We start from the raw sequence: 18,351 nt of genomic DNA, 5'->3' as shown, positions 1-18,351 counted from the left end.
CCCGCTCCCTGACTGCCCCCTCCAGAGACCCCCGGCTCCTAACCACACCCCGGGATCCCACGCTCCCCATCCAACCCATCCTGCTCCCTGACTGCCCCCTCCAGAGACCCCCGGCTCCTAACCACACCCCGGGATCCCACCCCCACTCCCTGGCTGCCCCCTCCAGAGACCCCCGGCTCCTAACCACCCCGTGGGATCCCACCCCGCTCCCTGTCCCTTGACTACCCCCAACCCCTCGCTTACCATAAGGCTCCTCGCCCACCCGGAGCCCTTCCCTCTCCGCCGCGAAAGCGCAGCCCCGCCCCGCTGCTCAGAGCGCTGCGCCCCGCGGCAGGGCTCTGGGGCGGCTCCTTGCTGCGCTCCGGCCGCGGAGCACGGACCCTGCAGCTCGCCGCGTGGGCAGGATTGTTCGTGGCACGCGGAGTCCCAGCAGGCAGCCGCCTGCCATCGGGTGCCGGCCCCTGCAATAGACGCATGGCAGCGGCTGCAAACATTCCCTGTGGAAACTGAACGTGATGATGAAGCCAGGCTGTCCCACTGGCGCGCACCACTCCCTCCACTTTCCAAAATGTGTGTGAGATAGAGACACACGCAGTGTGTGTGTGTGAGCTGCGCAGCACGCTGACCCCACTAAGCACACTGCCTTTTAAGTAGATCAGCAAGGTGAGACAGGAGCTGCTGCCAGCAAGCTCCCTCCCTCCTGAGTCCTGTCGTGTGTCCCCCCCACGCTCTGTGGAAATGGGGGAGAGGGCACCCTGACTCAGCACCCTTCTTTCCCCTCACTCCCTGCACAGCAAGCAGGAGGCTCCTGGGAGCAGCTGCAAGGCAGAGGGCAGGAGCAGCACACAGAAGTGGGGGCAGGACACCTGACCTGCCGGGGACTTGATGGCCTGCTGGGCGGCTTGCGCACAGGGACTTAAGGGAACTGATGAGGGGGCTGCCGACCCACCCTGGTTCCAAGCCCCCACCAGCTAGCTGTAACGGGCTGCTCTTCCTGCAAGCAGTGGACAAACAGGGGGCTGCCCAACAACGTTATAAGGGAGCGTTGCACAATTTTAAATGAGCATGTTTTCTAATAGATCAGCGAGGTAACAACATTAACTGGGATGACGTTAAGTGAGGAGTTACTGTACAAACATTCTACCGCTTGGCTGTGAGGGTCACAATTCCTGGTGGACATTCCCATGCGCAAAAGGGACGTGGAGATAGTTATGACTTATGGCTGAGAGGGGTCCTGGATCTACAGCCAGGCACTTGGAACTCAGCGCCAGCTTTCTCAGCCCTGAGCAGGAAGATGGACATGCAGCGAGGGCAACTTCTGAGTCCCCCACTGTTACTTGGGGCCCGAGGGGCAAAGGCAGGGTGTGGGAGAGATGAGGAAAGCCGAGGCTAAGGACTGGCACGCTCAGGATCCAGCTCCGTCAGTTCCCACTGAGCGAGTACATGCTTTCTGGAGCACCCACGCACACCAATGCTATTATCACAATAGGGCACTGACATGGCTAACCCGCCTACTCAGGCTGCAGGTTGCTAGGACAGCTCACCTGCACCCCACATCTCCACTTGCACAACTCCCTCCCCCAGCTCATTGTTATCATAGCCCTGCCACTGAGCTGCTAATGCCTGGCACAGCTAGCAGAGTGAAGTGCCATCTGGTTGTGAGGAACCACAGCTCTATTGGAGGGGGCTCTGATAACACCCCCAGCCCCGCTCCTGTCTGCTCTTTTCTCTCCCTGCTAGACTTAGAAAAACATGTCAGGACAAAGTGATACGTTACAGTTTGATGCTTCAGCGGGGCAGCCCAAGAGGAAGGAATGACTCCCACTCCCATCCACGGGTGGCATTCGCAAGCGGCTCCGCCTCTGTAGCAGCAGGGGTGTGAACTGGGCACATTGCTCATGACATTTCAACTGCGCAACCAGGGCGGCACTTGGCCCCCTCCCAGCCCTGGGTACATGACTCAGTTGTGCCTGGTCTCTCACACGCCCAGCAAGGCTGGAACAAGGAGCTTTAAGGTGGCTGCAGAAGCGTTTTTTTTGGTGTGGATTGCATAGGTTTGACTTCTGCTCCCCCTGAGGCCAAGGGAGCTGTGGGGGTCAGCCCCTTAGTGGAGTGACTCCATCTAGGCATCCCAAGATTAAATGCTTTGGCTAGATGGCTAGGGAAGTGACACCTGCTTCTGGCACTTTAAAGGGACAGCATGAAGCCATGCCTTTAAGATGAAATTTGCAAACTGCCTGCAATCCACATGGAGTAAAAATAACCCTCCACAACCCAGTTTCATCAGGGCAAGTGAAACACGGACAACCAGTCCACGCCAAAAGCCAGAGGTGGACAGGTGGGTGTAGGAGACAGACATGCTGTAACAGCACAAGGATCCTTCAGACACGTCACAACTCAGGTTTGGCCTCAAGGGTGGACACCAGAGTCTGCTACAAAACCCAGGCCTATTGGAGAAGTTTGCACAGACCCTACAGCCTTGATAGCAAGTCTGACTGCATTAGTTCCTGCTTCCCAACCCATCTCAGGGGTGAACACACGTAAGAAATGGCACAGCCAATGCAAGGCAGAACTGGATTCGAAAAGCTATTTCAGGTTTAACAATTAAAGGCAGCATTAGTAACTTGGGATAAGGAAATCTGTCTGCTTAAAATAAGGTGTAAGAGGGTCCCTTTCACACAAGACAGTTAGTTCTCCTGCCATTTCTGTTTAAAATAGTCTCCCTTCCAAACAGCCTTGCTCAGAAGATGCCCCAGCCCGAGATGGAATTAGCAAGGCCACTTGATCATTGCAAATTTCACTTACCCCTAGAGCATCTGGTCACTAAAGAGAAAACACTCCAGCTATATACAGGAGCCCAGCACCCAGCTACAGGGAGTCGGCTTTTATGTGGGTGTCCATGGACAGAGGAATACGCAACCCATCCCAAATCATTAGGGAACCCCGCGCCTTTAACCTCTCCCATGCCTTACACAGAATTAGCAGGACTTATTTATCATTAATGTCCTTAGCACACAAACCTTCCCTCCCCTCTCGAACCTCTCCCCTCACGACCAGATGGTATAGTCCATACATATTCCGATCAGGTGTTTAATTCCAAGGTTGGGCACTATAGAGTGATTAAAGCGATAGCTGTTGGCCCGATAAACATAGTGCAAAGGTGGCCCAAAGCGAAAAGGAACATAATGCTTTGTTCTCATTCTTTATGGTGGATAAAAAAAGCTGAGAGGGTTACAAATTCTGCATGAGGTTGTTTTTAATGTTAGAAATTAAGGTCTTGTTTAGCCTATGTGCAACTGGAAAATGAGTGAAATGGTGACAGTGCAAGAGGGCAAGTGTTTAGCAATCAAGAGAGGAAAAGATTTCAAGTCACACTGTTTAAAACTTCGTTTGATGTTAATTCTCTATCTAACTCTATTGTCCAATAAGCACTTTGGAGAAAGGAGATCTTTAAAGATTCAGCACCCCACCCCCTTCAGTTTAAATGTAGGCTCTAATCCGTGGTCCATCTCATCCAGTAGCCTGTCTCCAACAGTAACGAGCCCCAGATTCCACAGAGAAAGGGACAAGAAACCCTGTACAGGCTCTATGGGATACGCTACGCCACAGGAAGTTCTCATCCTCACCCCTAATCGTTAGAGACTAGCTTGAGCCCTGAAGCAGGAGGTTTTCTTATCAAAATTCTCTGTTTTAGCATTATCTATATTAGCTCTGCAGATTTCTGTTTCAATCCTCCTTTGTGAGGGTCCTGGTCTCAACAACCTCCTGTGGCAGGGAGTTCCACAACCAATTAAGGTTTGAACGAAAGACACGATGCAGTTCCCAGCATATATCCCTGAGAGCCCCGGGGAGTCCTCCAGTGATACCATCACAGCCAATCTTGACCCAGCTGATATTTCTAAGGTTCAAAATAAAAAGTGGGCAGATGGGGTAGGGGAGAACCTTTCAGGCCATCTCTATCCATCGTCAAGAATTGAAAAAGGAACATAAATCAAACTCTGAAACTCCCTTTGCAGGTCACAATTAAATTCCTTTAGAGCTTTTCCTGTTTGAGATCCTGGGTAAACCAAGCTCCCAGGTCAAAAGCTGAAGCTCACTTCTAACCCTGATCCTGCATACGCCCCTCAACATAGGTTTAGCTTTTGTAAGAAGTCCCAGAGGAGGGGTCCCTTGGCAAAGGGAGAGATCTTACCCAAAACCACTGTCCTCCAGTGACTCTGGGAGCTCCTGTCTTCCTGCCCCAAGAGAAGGTGAAACAGCTGGATCCTATTAAAATACCCTGGTGGCTCCAAGCCGCCCCATTCTCCCATGTCTCGGTCTTCCCAAGCATAGCAGGCACGTAAGACACATGTACTTAGCATGCCGCACACGCGTGTTGTCCATCGCCTGGTGAGGCTGGCTTATGCGCCACTGCAGCTGGTTGAAGGGGACCAAATCCAGTTCCAAGTTGATCTGGTTCCTTTTTACCAGCCCCAGGGACACACTCTCTCCAGGGCCTAGTCCCACGTCGGGGCTTCCGTCCCCACTAGACGAGTATGAGCCCATGGTCTTCCTCCAGTGAACAGGTGCAACCCTGTCCTGAGCTAGTACCTGCAGTACGTGAGGACCCCAGCCCAAAGATACATACTTCTTAACATTCCATAACGCCGGCTGACTCCCTATGGGCATATGAAGAAGTATGTAGGGTTGGGAGGGAGGAGCTGCTCCTCCATGCCATGCACCCGGCAGCCCCCGTTGGTTCTTGGTCTGCTGTTGTCATCCCCTGAGCTGGGTGAGTCGGGCCTCTAGCTGCATGGACAGGATGGGGTGTGTGTATGAAAATCATTTGCTGGCCCTTGCTGGGGTGCTGAGGCCTTGAGGGGCAAGCCCCCGTGTGTACCAGCTCCCTGCAGCATGCACAGGGCTCGCCAGCCAGGATCAGCACCTACCACCATCTCAAGGCTGCCTTCCAGTGATCCTCCTGGACTGAACAAACCCCGGCTCCTGGAGACTCCGAGGCAGCTGCTCCCAGTTCCCCCCTGCTCCAGCTCCTGCCCTGGGAGGCCGGTTCTGGACCCTGAAAAGAGAATGTAATGAAACAGCAGCTTTAGAGACTCCGGGGAGGGGGGAGCTCTGTCCCCTTGCCCTGTTTTGTGAGCATCCCCTAGGCAGGAGGGAGCCGGGAGCGCCTGATGGCAGGGCCACCCCCCACCCTGAAATGGTGAGTGCCCTTGGGGAGTTCAGCTGTGGCTCATGCTGGGGGTGTTGGGGTTGCTTTATCTCCCTTTGGAGCACAAAGTTCTCAGCAAAGCCACATGGGAGACTCAAGGGCAAACCCAGGGCCTGTGCCCCTCAGTTCTGGCTCTTGCGCATCTCTGGTTGCAGGCTGATCATGCTCCAGCCTGTGATGCTGATTCACTCTGCCAGGCTGCCAGCCTCCAGGATGCACTAGGGAGGATGGTGGAGCTGCAGAGGGTCCAGGTCTATGAATCGGCCCTGGAGACCCTGCGCCAAACTCCTCCCAAACTACTTGAGGTTGGGGACCCTTGCGGCACCAATTTTGCCCATCCCTCATTCCCATTCTCCATCTCATGCTCCTTTCTGTCTGCCCACCGGGACCAGCCGGTCCTCTCTCGGTGCCGCAGTTTATCTCTCTGTAAAATGAGGATCACAGATTTCTTGCTGTCCCAAGTAACATTTTGTCAGGCTTCATTCCATGTTTGCAAAGCACTATGGGATCCTCTGCTGGCAGGTGCTATATAAATGCAAAGAAGTTCTACCACCTGGCTGCTGCTGTGGGTGTGGGTGTGTCAGTATGTGCACACACATGTGCATGATGTGTATAAAATGTGCATTGCTGCCCTCCGTTGAATAGAATCAGACTGCTGCAATGTGCTTCATTGTCCCTGTAGTGCTAACACTTAAAGACGTTTAGGCCTGTGCTTTCAGAGCAAGATTGAGTTCTATCCCTGACCCTGAGAGTGGCTGCAATAAACAGGATGGCGTCAAAGATCCTGAACCGGTCAGAGAGTCGTTGCGGCATGTATTACCTTCTCCCCACCATCTCCATTAAAAGTAACTTCCCCAAAGTGATCCGGCTGCATTAAAACCCTTCTCTGAACCAGCCTCATTTTTCATGGGACAACGACATGTTTTTACCAACCATGCTAAAAGCTCCAAGTCCCACCAGCTCCTCTCTGCTCAGAAATGTTATTCATTTGTCAGCTCTAAATGCTATTGATTCCTTCCTGGCGGCGGAGTGGGGAGGACAAGAGAGTTGGGCTGTAAAGGCAGAGAAAGAGGGAATGTCTCCTGCGTAACCTCTCCGGGCTGCTAGGGCACCGCTGGCCCGAGCGGCACTGACTGTAACTGGAGCTACATCAAGGCAATTATGTTGCCCACCTGGGGACGAGGGAGGCAGGATGGGCCTGGCTGAAACAACAACGGTGAGATGTGCTTGGAGTCTGATGTTTGCCTGTGGGAGAGGCCGGGAGTGAAGGGCTTAGTGGTGGGGAATGACTGGCTACAGAGACCCTCTTGGTCATGAGTTCAAATGCAGCAGTGGGCTGCAGCTTGAAACATTGTACCTCCCCAGAGAGCATGAAAAATGAAGCGCTTAGTGGAGACAGGAGAGTCTTCCTAACTGGGCTCTGGGCAGGTGGCTCATGCTGGTATTACAAGCGGGCTCCGTCTGCACAGCGGTAAATAGACATGGTGCCAGCAGGTGGCGCTCTGGACCATGCAGTCTGGTGCCTGGGTTTTGGGGGCCAATCAGACTTGCTGTCGGGCGTTAGGTGCTGATATAACGAGCGGGGACTCCCAACAGACACCCAGTTACTTTCAGGGTGTTCTTGCGTGCCTGTTTCACTGTCATTCATGCAAATTCTCCGCCTTTCATGGGAGCAGCTTGAAGCACTTTGCCCGTGTCATTAACTAACTAAGCTTTGCAGAACACCTGCCAGGAAGATGTAGGCCTCACCCCACACTGCAGTGAGTGCAGCCACCTCTGGGGCAGAACACAGCAACAGCTCGGCAATACAGGGCACCCCCACTCAGTGGTTTAGAACAGGGAGTGAAGAGATGGACTTTCTAGAAACTGCAGGGGAGCCAGGAGCTGTTTGGCTGACTGCCATGGCTCTGTGAGATGAGCTGGAGGCGCTCGATGCAATTCCTAGTGGCCCATCCCATCTGTTGGCTGCCACAGCAGAGGGGCTGTGAATTTACTGAGCCAGAGACTGGACTTCCTGTCTCCTGGCCCAGGGGCAAGTGGCCTGCACTGTCCCTGGCACGACTCCAGCTGCAGAGCTGGGGTTGCAGGGCTGGCACTGCTCATCAGCATGAAAAACAAACCTCATCCATTTCTGTCCAGACCCAGATTCCAGGACCAGCGGCGGCCGAGGGGCCTTGGCTGCATTTGACTCAAATGGCAGATAACAGCTTGGGTAGCCAAAGAGTCTCCTGGAGGCTTGACGGCTCAGGGTTGCCGTTGGGCTGGCTGAGGGTCCAAGCAAATTGTCTCTCCCAACAGCAGGAGAAGGAGATGCTCCCCCAAGCCAGGGAGAGGACGGGGAGCCCTGCCCCTGCCATTAACTGGGCTCCCCCCGTTCCAGGCCTTGCTCTTTCTTTGTGGCTCCTTATAGAATGCAGGGGCAGGCCAGGGTTAAGGGGCAGCAGATATAGTCGGGGGAGGACACACAGTGCCAGGAAGCTGCGCAGCCAGGGGCTAGAGCAGGGGCTAGTGTGACCCCCGGGAAAGCAAAGGGATGAATTCAGTTCTCCTGAAAGCAAGGGACAGAGCCAGCTACAGAGCAGGGGTGTATGGCAAGCTCTGCCGATGCCCCTCAATCCCAACCACTAGTCCAGCCCCTGGGCTCCCCTTACCCCCAGTTCTGTGCCCCCCCAGCTCTGCTGATACCCTTCAGTCCTGACCTACAGCCCCCTGCGACCCCAGTCCTGGCCCCCCACCAGCTCTGCTGATACCCCTCAACCCTGACCTACAGCCCCCTGTGACCCCAGTCCTGCCCCCCCAGCTCTGCTCATACCCCTCAGTCCTGACCTACAGCCCCCTGTGACCCTAGTCCTGGCCACCCCAGCTCTGCTGATACCCCTCAGTCCTGACCTACAGCCCCCTGTGACCCTAGTCCTGGCCACCCCAGCTCTGCTGATACCCCCCTCAGTCCTGACCTACACTCCCTGTGACCCCAGTCTGACCCCCCAGCTCTGCTGATTACCCCTCAGTTCCTGACCTTACAGGCCCCTGCGACCCCAGTCCTGTGCCCCCGCCAGCTCTGCTGATACCCCCAGTCCTGACTACAGCTCCCTGTGACCCAGTCCTGACCCCCCAGCTCTGCTGATACCCCTCAGTTCCTGACCTTAAGCCCCCTGCGGACCCCAGTCCTTGTGCCCCCGCAGCTCTGCTGATATCCCTTCAGTCCTGACCTACAGCCCCCTTGACCCCAGTCCTGCCCCCCCCGCTTCTGATTACCTCAGTCCTGATCTACAGCCCCCTGTGACTCCAGTTCCTGGCCCCCCCAGCTCTAGCTGTTACCCTCAGTCCTGACAACAGCCCCCTGTGACCCAGTCTGTGCCCCCCCAGCTTCTGCTTGATACCCCTCAGTCCTGACCAACAGCCCCCTGTGACCCCAGTCCTTGCCCCCCCAGCTTGCCTGATACCCCTCAAGCCCTTGACCCTACAGCCCTGCGACCAGTCTTTGCCCCCCACCAGCCTCTGTGATACCCCTCAAGTCCTGACCTACAAGGGCCCTGCGACCCAGTCTGCCCCCCCAGCTCTGCTGATACCCCTCAGTCCTGACCTAAGCCCCCTTGTGACCCCCATCCTGTGCCCCAAGCTCTGCTGATACCCCTCAGTCCTGACTACAGCCCCTGGGACCCAGTTCCTGTGCCCCCCACAGCTCTGCTATTACCCCTCAGTCCTGACTTTACAGCCCCTTTGAACCCAGTCCTGGCCCCCCCCAGCTCTAGTGATAGCCCTCAGTCCTGTTACCTACGCCCCTGTGACCCCAGTCCTGCCCCCCCCAGCTCTGCTGATACCCCTCAGTCCTGACCTACAGCCCCCTGTGACCCCAGTCCTGCCCCCCCCAGCTCTGCTGATACCCCTCAGTCCTGACCTACAGCCCCCTGTGACCCCAGTCCTGCCCCCCCCAGCTCTGCTGATACCCCTCAGTCCTGACCTACAGCCCCCTGTGACCCCAGTCCTGTACCCCCCAGCTCTGCTGATACCCCTCAGTCCTGATCTACAGCCCCCTGCTATTCCAACCCAGAGCCTCTCAGGGCACCGCTTGAATCCTGCAGAACTGTGGGAAAAACCCACCACTAGCCCGGCAAACGCCCTCTGCTATCATACACGGCTGCCGATAACCTCGCCCCCTGCATGGCCTAATCCCCACATGAGACCTCCTCTCCCTGAAGCAAAGGAGAGCAGGACGAAAACATCGACTTGGCAGAACTGCTCCCTCGTTTCCCTAATGCACAGAGCAAGCGAAATCCAGCTGGGGAGGGAAAGCGAGGGAGCACGGAAAGGCCTGGGAAGTGCTAAACTTCACAGAAACAGGCTCTGTTTCAACCAGGAGCCGGAGGTGACTTGGGGGCTCCTGTCAGGCAGCGGAGGCGGGGGTGGGGAGGGGTTTTCCCTGGTTCCAGTAATGAGCCAGTTTACACCTGTTTGACTGGACCCCAAATTGTCTCTGATCCAGCTCGGAGCTGACAAGCTCCTCCACGTTCCCCTTCTGGCTCAGGAATCTTTGTACCGTGTGTCATTTGCATCCTGGGTCCGGAACCGCTGGCTGAAGCAGAGCTGTAGCGAGCTCCCCAGCCTGGTGGCAGGGCCACTGGGTTTCTCCTGGATGTTTTCACTCAGGATTCATCCAGTTTCACTGCTGCTTATTCATAAAGGGGAAGGCCAGTCTGGTGCTTAAAATGCAGATCTGGGAGCTAGGACTCCTGGGTTCTTTTTTCTGGCTCAGGGAAGGAGGGAAGTTTAATAGCTGGAGCAGGGAACTGGGTTCTCCTGTGTGGAGCAGACAGAGCCCTTAGGATATTTAGCACCATAGAGATACCTAGTTGTAACCCAGAGGCTGAGATGACCATCGGACAATCTCACACAACAGCCCAGGGGAAAGGCCAGGTGAGCAAATCCCTCCCGTCCGGGATCCAACCTCAGTGTCACTGTCTGCTGAACCCCCCCGGCTGACTCTATAGGCGTTATAGACAGATTTATGGACTGGATCCTCAGCGGGAGTAAATCAGCCGAGTTCCATTGGAGCCGGTGGAGCTCCACTGAGTATCTCTTCCTCTGGGCTGAGTTTTGATGCCCTCAGCAGCCAGACGCTCCTGTCATGATACTTTGGGGCAGATTTTCACAAGAGCCCCATGCCCGGCGTGCGCCCAACATGCTGGACTCTTTGGGAAATCTGGCCCACATGCTAACACGCTCGGGTTAGTGTTCCACTGAACAAAGACCCCAGATCTATCAACTGCTTGCAGTGCAGACAGAAGGAAAACACGAGCACGCCTACACTGGGGTCACGGGATGGGACGTACCCGAGCCAGCTTTAATCCTATTAGCTCAGGGCCCGGAGCAGTGAAGCTGCAGCAGCAGGAGATTCAACCCACCCAGAACCCTGGATAATAACTTGTGGGGCGGCCCGCGCAGCTGTGGCTTCCCTGCTCCAGGACCTGAGCTCACTAGATTAACGCTAGCGTGGGTCTGTCACTGCACTCCAGTCACATCCCATGTCTGTAGCCTAGACCCAGCCAAAGATTTACTACATGGGCTATTAGTAGCGTACTCCTGGCATGTTGCATACCGGAAGGCTTCTGTTAACTGAAATTTGCACCTCCTTATAAGGTTGTTTCAGATACATGCATCATGCTGAAAAGCAACCCCACCTCCCCCCCCTTTCTGCTCTCAACACCAAGCAGAAGACTGGTTTGCCAAACTGCACCAACAACCCAGGTCTATCTTTTGTTGCCCAGGCTGGATGGGCAAGTCATGAAAGCACCAGAGGGGCATCAAGAAATGTGGTGCCAGTTCCTACCTCCGCCACAGACTCAAATGTGACCTTGGGCAAGTCATTTCACCTCTTTGTGTCAGGGTTCCCTGTCTGTAAGGTGGGGAGGATGCTGCTGGGAGAGTGGAAGCTGGGCATGATTGAGAGGTGCTCAGATACTACAGTGGTGAGGGTCAGATCCATTCTCTGGCCTGGGTTATGCAGGAGATCAGACAAGATCTAATGATCTCTGCTGGCCCAGCTAGATAGAAATCTACAGTCTGAGCCGTGCAAATCATCGAGACTCCTGAACCACTAGAAACTCAAGACTCGTGTGTTAAACCAGCTTTTCTTGCTTCCATAGTCTAGGAAGGTTTGAAATACTGAGTTTGAATTCTCTCTTTGACATCACACCCAGGCGGGGCACATGGGGTGGGGAGATTCACTTGCCTTCTTTCTTTCACTGCTTGCAAGGTTAAAAGTAAAAAAACAAGAACCCCCACCCCGGCTCTGTTTTATTCAGGATGCGGGTGCAGGAAATCTTTCATCTTTCTTAAGGCTGCCTTAGTGAGGCGAAAGGCACACATTTAATAGGGATGGGGACTTGTTCCTAGCTTCCCCAGCTGTGAGATTATACAAACCAGACCCCCCAATAACAGAGCTTGGCTCTGCCAGCCGGGGTGCTCAGGCCAGAAGAACAGAATTCAAAGCCCCAAAACATTTCCTCTTTCTTTGCACAATTCACTCCTAGCGCAGGTCATTTTTTCTGCTGCAGTTGGTAACTCTGTGAGCTCCTGCCTCAGTCTGGCCAAGTGCTATCTGCCGGGAGCACAACAAATGTGCCTGTGAGTCACCTGGCTCAGATCTAGAACTGTGTTAGCTCAGAGGCTGGGCTGGTGGTTAAGGCACTGCCTGGGGACTCAGGAGATCAGAGCTCAATTCCCAGCTCTGCCACTGCCTCTCTGTGTCACCCTGTGCCAGTCACTTAGTCTCTCTGTGCCTCAGTTTCTCCCATCATTAAACAGGGACATTAGTTTTTCCTTTGTCTTGTAAGCACTTCAGGGCAGGGACTGTCTGTCTGTACAGCAGTTAGCACAATGGGGCCCTGATCACAGCTGTAATCCAAACAACAGCTGGAGGTGTTTGCAATCCCTGTGGCTTTCACCACCTCAAAGTCTATCAGCCTTTTCGCAAAAATCTGTGCTGAGCCTTGGGAACTAGGCATGAAATCCACAGCACCCTGTGACCCTCCAGACAGACAAATCGAGAGACTCTTTGTTCCAGAGAAAACCGGCTGCACCTTTTACCCCTAACTTTTGTGTAGCCAATAGACCTCTATGGTTTGTCATAGACTCAAAACCCGGACCTTGGTGTCACACTGTCGCACCCACTCCTCATTTTAAAAATCAGTCAGTTTCACAACAGCCTTTCTAGATCCATCCCTTACCTCCACTCGCTGTGTCACCCTGTGCTCCAGCCACTGTCCTGTGCCTCAGTTTCCCCAGGGGTAAAATGGGTGGGGTGGTGGTGGAATGACTTAAACACCTACCTCTCAGGAATGACTTGAGGCTTCGGTTCCAATGCACTGTGGGATCCACTTACAGCTGGGGCGAGAGCACCATGGCCCACTCACTCAACCTCTCGAGTGTTCTCCCTGTCAAAGCAACATTTGGAGTTCAATACTGAGGCTGGGAACGGCACCGGAGGCTCATGCTCCCCCCACATCCCGCTCTAGCCAAGGTCCCAATGTGGCGCCCATCACCGTAGTATCTGAGCGCCTCCCAACTTTAGCCTCCCAACCTCCCCTCCCCCCGTGAGGCTGGGAAATGCTATTACCCCATAGTACAGGCCAGAGCAGGGCCCTGACTGCTGCTCTGCCACATGCAGGCTAGAGTTTAACCACTGGGCCCCCCTACCTCTGCAGACCCAGTGCGGCCTTTTGGGGTTCAGCCGCAAGGACAATCAGGCACTGGAAGATCCCAGGGACTCCCACGCCTCCTCCTCCCTAAGGGCCAGAACCTCAGTGGATGTAAATCTGCATTGCTCCACCGCAATCCACCGAACCGCACTGATTTACACCAGCCAAGGATCAGGCCCAGGGGCCACTTGCTGGATTTGTTTGAGCACTGACAAGCTCATTAAACTCCTGGAGCGGGATCTGCCACCTGGTGGGGGTTTGGAGCCACAGAGCAGGGTCAAGGGGGCGGGGGCCTCATGCAACTTGCTGGAAATCACTGGGGGAGGGACCTGCTCCCTGGCTCCAATTCTGTTCCCACCCTGGTGTAAATCAGGAATAATGCTGCTGGAGCCAATGAGGTTGCACTGGTTGCAGGAGAGATTTGGGCCCATTGGGCTGGGAATGTTTGGACCTAGGGAATGGATGGCTGAGATGGACCCCCTACTGCAGCTCTCCCCCCTTGCAAATAGATCCCTGGCTCCAAGGCACAATGGGTGATGTTAGCCCCCGCGCAGAGGCTTAGGTGCCACTTACGTCACACAGTGCATTGCCCCGAGCCAGTCCCCCGAGGGCCCTGCCAGTGCTGAGCAAAGGACACAGAGGACTTTGGAGCAAGGGAAAGTCAGAGCAGACTGCACTTGCCTCTGCAGAGCTCTGTGAGAGTGTGTATGTGTGTCTCTCTCTCTCTCTCTCTGGAAGGGGTTGCTGTAGCTGGGCCCACTGCCCCCCTCCTTTCCCCTTGGCACCCCATTCCACCTGTGCAAAGTGGATGCAGAGGGCTCTTGGCTCCGTGTTCCCTGCTCAGGGCAGCGTTTTGCCCTGTTTTCCTGGCTGGCACGAGGTGCAAAGCTGTGCAGAGTGGGCTCCCCCAAGCCTGGCCTGGAGCTGCCTGCGATCCCCCTGCAAGAGCCCCCGCTTCCCAGCATGGGTAGGTGAGGGATGGGGGCAGGGGTTGCTGGGGCAGTCCTGCCCCTCCGTTATTCTCCACGGGCCAGGAGGGGCTGGAGGCGATGGCATAAGAGATACATGCGTCCCCACCCATTCCCTGCATCAGTGCAGGGGTGAATTTGGTCTGCTCATTACAGGCCCCAACAGCGCCATTAACCCTGGTATCAGGCACTCTGGGGTCAGGGATGCTGGATGGGCCACAGGTAGTGGAGAGGCTGGGAGGGCTGCAGAGCCATTCTAGGTTGGACGGACTGCTCACCACCCTCAGTGCGGGCCATGCTGCCCGAGGTCCCTGAGCGAGAGCCGCCTGCCCCCGCACCCCAGTTCCTGCTCTCAGCTGTGGTGCTGAGCAGAAGCTGGCTCTTCACAGAGGCTGGGCAGAGCGGAGCCTCTGGCAATACCAGCTGCTGGGCCAGGCCCCTCTTTGGCCATTGTATCTCCCAAGGACGGAAAGTGACTTGCCCAAGGTCACATATCAAATTGGTGCTAGAGCTGGGAATAGAACCTAGGAGTCTCGACTCCCAGCCCCCACTACTCTAACCACTAGACCCCACTTTGTTCCAGAGCCAAGGATAGAACCCAGGCATCCTGATTCCCAGCCCCCACCCTTGGAGCAGGAGGAGCTGGGCTCTCTGGCTGCTGCTGAGAGCCCCAGCTGTGGAGTTGGGTGCCTGGGGATTGCTGTCTGAGCCCCAGCCTGGAGGGGCCGAGCAGGGGGGGTTCGGGTCTGGGGGAGGCCGTAGAGCGGGATCCAGAATCAAGGCGGAATTATAGGGAGAGGAGATTGAGTCAATGGCACCAAAACGGGGGAGCTTTCCCCCAAACACCCATTCTCCTGAGCTGCACTGAACCAGAGCTGGAGAATGGACCCTTGGAGCGCTGGATCCAAGCCAAACACAGGCCCCTCTCCTCCCCCTGCGAAGAGGCCTGGCCGGGCCCGTGTCTGATGGGGCTGGTTTTCAAGCGAGCCATGAGGAGCAGCAGTGGCTCTGGCTGAGGAAGATGGGCAGAGCACAGCCCCCTGGGCCCAGAGCCAGGTCCGTAGCCCTCTGGGCTCCAGGGACGGGGCAGGCTGGGCCCAGGAGATCATTAGGTCCCAGTGGCCCATTCCCCGGAGCAGGCAGTGTGGCCTCAGGCGAGCAGTGACTCAGCACCGGGCAGACAGCGACCGCACGTGCTGCATCTCTCTGCAAGGAGCTGCCGAGTGCCAAATATGCACTTACTGTGCGACTGACCCGGTTTCCAGGAGCTTGGGAGAGCAGCAGCTTCCAGCAGACAAGACGCTGCTCGGCCTCCGGAGCCAGGGCCATCCCTACAGTGCACCCCACCCAAGCGGCTGGCGGTACCCCAGGGAGGGACTTGGCTCCCTCTGGCTGCAGCCCAGCCCGGGTCCTCTGTGGTCCTTGGGCTGCTGGCTCCCAGGATTGAAATCTGGGCCTGGCCCAAGCCCCAGCAGCAGAGGGGTTGGGCAGCTCCTCCTGCACCAGGCAAGGGACTGGTGTACCCTGCACGCTCCAGGATCCCCCTCTCCTGCCATATTTCCCAAAGGGAAAACAGGACACTGTGGTGGGGCTGGCTCGAGCCCCCAACATGGGGCTGGCCTGTGGTCTCCCCCACCACCACAGGGCTGGCCTGAGCCCCCCTTCTACACAGGACAGGCGTCACTGCTCGCCAAAGCTCTGCCTGCCCCCCACGTGAGGCTGGGGCTGATATCGCTGCTTGCAGGAGCCCTACCTGCCCCACCCCCCCGAGCCTTGCCTCCCCCCCGCCCCCAGGGCTGGCATCACCGCTCCCCCCATTCCTCCACACCCCACTGTTTTGATAAAAAGGGGCATTTGTCCTGTTTGCTCTTGCCAACTGATCGAGGGGACAAATGACCACTTTTGCCAGAAGTCGGGGTGGCCGGGACAGGGATTAAAAAAGGGACTGTCCTGGCCAAAACAGGGCCTATGGTCACCCTACCCCACAGGCAGAGATCCACACTGTGACCGTGTGTCCCTTGGAGTGGCCCCTGGGCCTGATTCTGCCCAGACAGCAGCAGCTTAACCCTTCCCGCTGGCCTGCCTCTGCAGTACCCCTCAGGCAGGAGAGCACCTCCTGCCCTGCATCGCCAGCACCCTGTGTGGGCCTTGCTCCCACAACACACACACACACACGGCAGCCTGCAGCAAACCCAGTGCAACCCGTTCCACCCCCTCTCCTCCCTGTGCTGAGCTCTCTGCCGCCTGCAGCCATCTCCTTGGAGTTTGGCACTGCTCTGGTGGCAGGCTCAGTGCCAGACCCTCCCCTCCACCCAAGGAGCGCCCTCCACCTCAGTGCAGCCATTCACACCCCAAGAGCAAGCCGGATCAGGCCCTCAGCTCACCCCAGGGTTCATTTTCTTCCCCCAGGAGAGAAGAGCTGCAAAGGCCGAGGAAGAGGAGGGTGTGATACCAGAATGCCTAGGACAGGGCGCACGCAAGTGAGCAGCAGGTGTCCCCAGGTGCGAGTGCGAGGGGAACCAGCCCGGGGCGTTTGTGTGCACTAGTGGAATAGTGGACGCAGGTGGTCGTGCATTGTGAGTGGCCAGGTCTGTGTACCCGCCTGCGTGTGACGCTGTGTGCACAGTGCATGGCAGGGATCTCTGGACTGGGTCTCTGTGTCTGCTCACAACAGCACCCCCAGCAGAGACGCTCTGAAATGGCCCAGCTGGTACAAGAACTGGCCCTGGCAGCCTGGAGCCTGGTCTGGGGAGCTCTGCTATTCCTTTGCATTTGTTCACCGCTCCGTCCCCCAGCTGATCACGGTTGTTTTGCTAAAGGGATGGCTGCCCCCACTTCCCCACAGGAATCTCTGCCATATCCCTGGCCCTGCCCTGAGGGGGCTCTGGCTAGAGGGCCAGCAGGTGCCTAGGGGACTGTGACATCACAATCAGGTGCCTGGCTCAAGGAGGAACAAGGGTTAGGGGCTGAGCTGGGAGCCCTGGATTCAAGTCCCAGGTCTGGCACAGGCTTCCTGCGGGCCCAGGCCTTTCGACCCAGCTCTGGAAGGGGCCCAGGAAAGCCACAGGGACGCAGGTGCCTGGGTGTCACTGACAGGCACTGGGGCTGAACCCTGTTCCCCACCTGCTTTGTTACATGGGGAGCAGCCAGAGCTGGGGAGCCAGGTGCGCTTTGGGCAGGGCCAGGCTGAGCTTCCTCCCGCAGCTGGGGCAATGCCCCTCCCTCCTGCCCCACTGCCTCCCCCCAACACACAGTCTGCAGACAAGGCCTCCATATCCCCCAGCCCCTCACTCCTGATCCACAGCCGCATCCCCTCTCATTCCAGTGATGGGCTCCCCCCACAGCTCAGTGCATTTCAGTCCTGACCCGCCCCCCACGGCTCTGTCGGTGCCCCTCACTCCCGACCCACAGCCGCCTGCCATCCCAGACCCCACACCCTAGCTTAGCCGCTATCCCTTGGAGCCCAGCACCGACCATGCAGAGGAATCCTGCTCTGATCTTGGCTGTGGGTGCAGGGGTGAGCCCTGGTGACCTTGGAGGGGACAGGAGACCGGCTCCCGGCAGCCTGAGCTGAGTGGCTTAGGAGAGCTGAGATGGGAAACTGAGGAGCAGCCCAGGCTCTTCACTTCCTTTCACGGATGTGGCATCCTTTGCAGGGGGCTGGCCCCAAGGCAGGTCTTGCCCAGACTTAAGCACAGAACTGACCCACCCTGCAAAGCCAGATCTTTGCATCTGGCAGCCTTCAACTGCCCCAGCCCTCTCTGCAAACCTCCCTCTGGCCAGAGCTCCTTCCAGAGCCCCTCTGGGGTGGCATCGTTCCTCCTGGGCTGGAGCCGCCCTTGATGGGTGCAGACGAGTGTCTGAGCCAGCAGCTGCTCAGCTGTGCACCATGCCAGGGGAAACTGGAAGGAGGCTGCAGCCCCATGACCAGATTTCAACCCCCTTCTGATAAACCAGGGGGCTGGGACCATGTCCACTGCTCCCAAGTGCCTTTTATTTGACCCCCTAAACATATCTGGCCACTCACGGGAGGGGGAAGCTGGCACATCTGGGTGCCCAGCCTGTGATTCTGGGCGGGGGAGCCATCGCTGAGTGATCCCAACCCCCATACGTGGGCCAGATCTTCAGCCCCTGTCAGCTGCTGCCCCTCCATGTCCCCAGCTAGCAGCTGGCCCCTGGGGGTTCCTGCAGCTTCCATTGCACAGGCAGAGCAACAACAAGCCCGAGCAATGGAGGGCCAGGGAGGCTGCCAAGAGTGGCTTTGATGTGGGGATTCACACACACCCGGCAGGGCCAGCACAGCCCCAGCCGGCCTATAAAAGGAAGTGTCTTTTTTCTGTTCTCTCCCCAGTGCGGCCCGGCTGTGCTCGGCAGGCGCTCCTAACACAGCCGCTTCCAAGTTGTACCATTCGTGGCTCCAGCTTGGCCCCGCTCCCCACCTCCCCCGGCCATTGATCCATTGCAAACCAACTGCATT

At 56.8% G+C, this 18,351-nt stretch overlaps 1 protein-coding gene and 1 long non-coding RNA gene across 7 annotated transcripts in view; one reads left to right on the top strand and one right to left on the bottom strand.

Moving 5' to 3' along the window:
* LOC116817029 (uncharacterized) overlaps positions 1 to 5,052 on the bottom strand; it is a 14,370-nt gene extending 9,318 nt beyond the window's left edge. For 4 of the 6 annotated variants that reach the window (XM_032766759.2, XM_032766763.2, XM_032766764.2 and 1 more), the window contains exon 1: positions 4,193 to 4,399. In XM_032766759.2, coding sequence (XP_032622650.1) covers positions 4,193 to 4,330 — 138 coding nt within the window. In that variant the 5' untranslated portion in view covers positions 4,331 to 4,399. Of the gene's footprint in view, positions 1 to 4,192; positions 4,400 to 4,928 lie in introns of those variants that run through there. The other 2 variants (XM_032766762.2, XM_032766760.2) reach the window with 2 other exon arrangements.
* Positions 1 to 18,351, top strand: part of LOC142045928 (uncharacterized) — a 76,468-nt gene that overhangs the window by 7,741 nt on the left and 50,376 nt on the right. The window lies entirely within an intron of this gene.

The sequence above is a fragment of the Chelonoidis abingdonii genome, chromosome 25, assembly GCF_003597395.2.
Source record: "Chelonoidis abingdonii isolate Lonesome George chromosome 25, CheloAbing_2.0, whole genome shotgun sequence".
Classification (NCBI taxonomy): Eukaryota; Metazoa; Chordata; order Testudines; family Testudinidae; genus Chelonoidis; species Chelonoidis abingdonii.
This window is presented reverse-complemented; position numbering and strand designations above follow the sequence as displayed.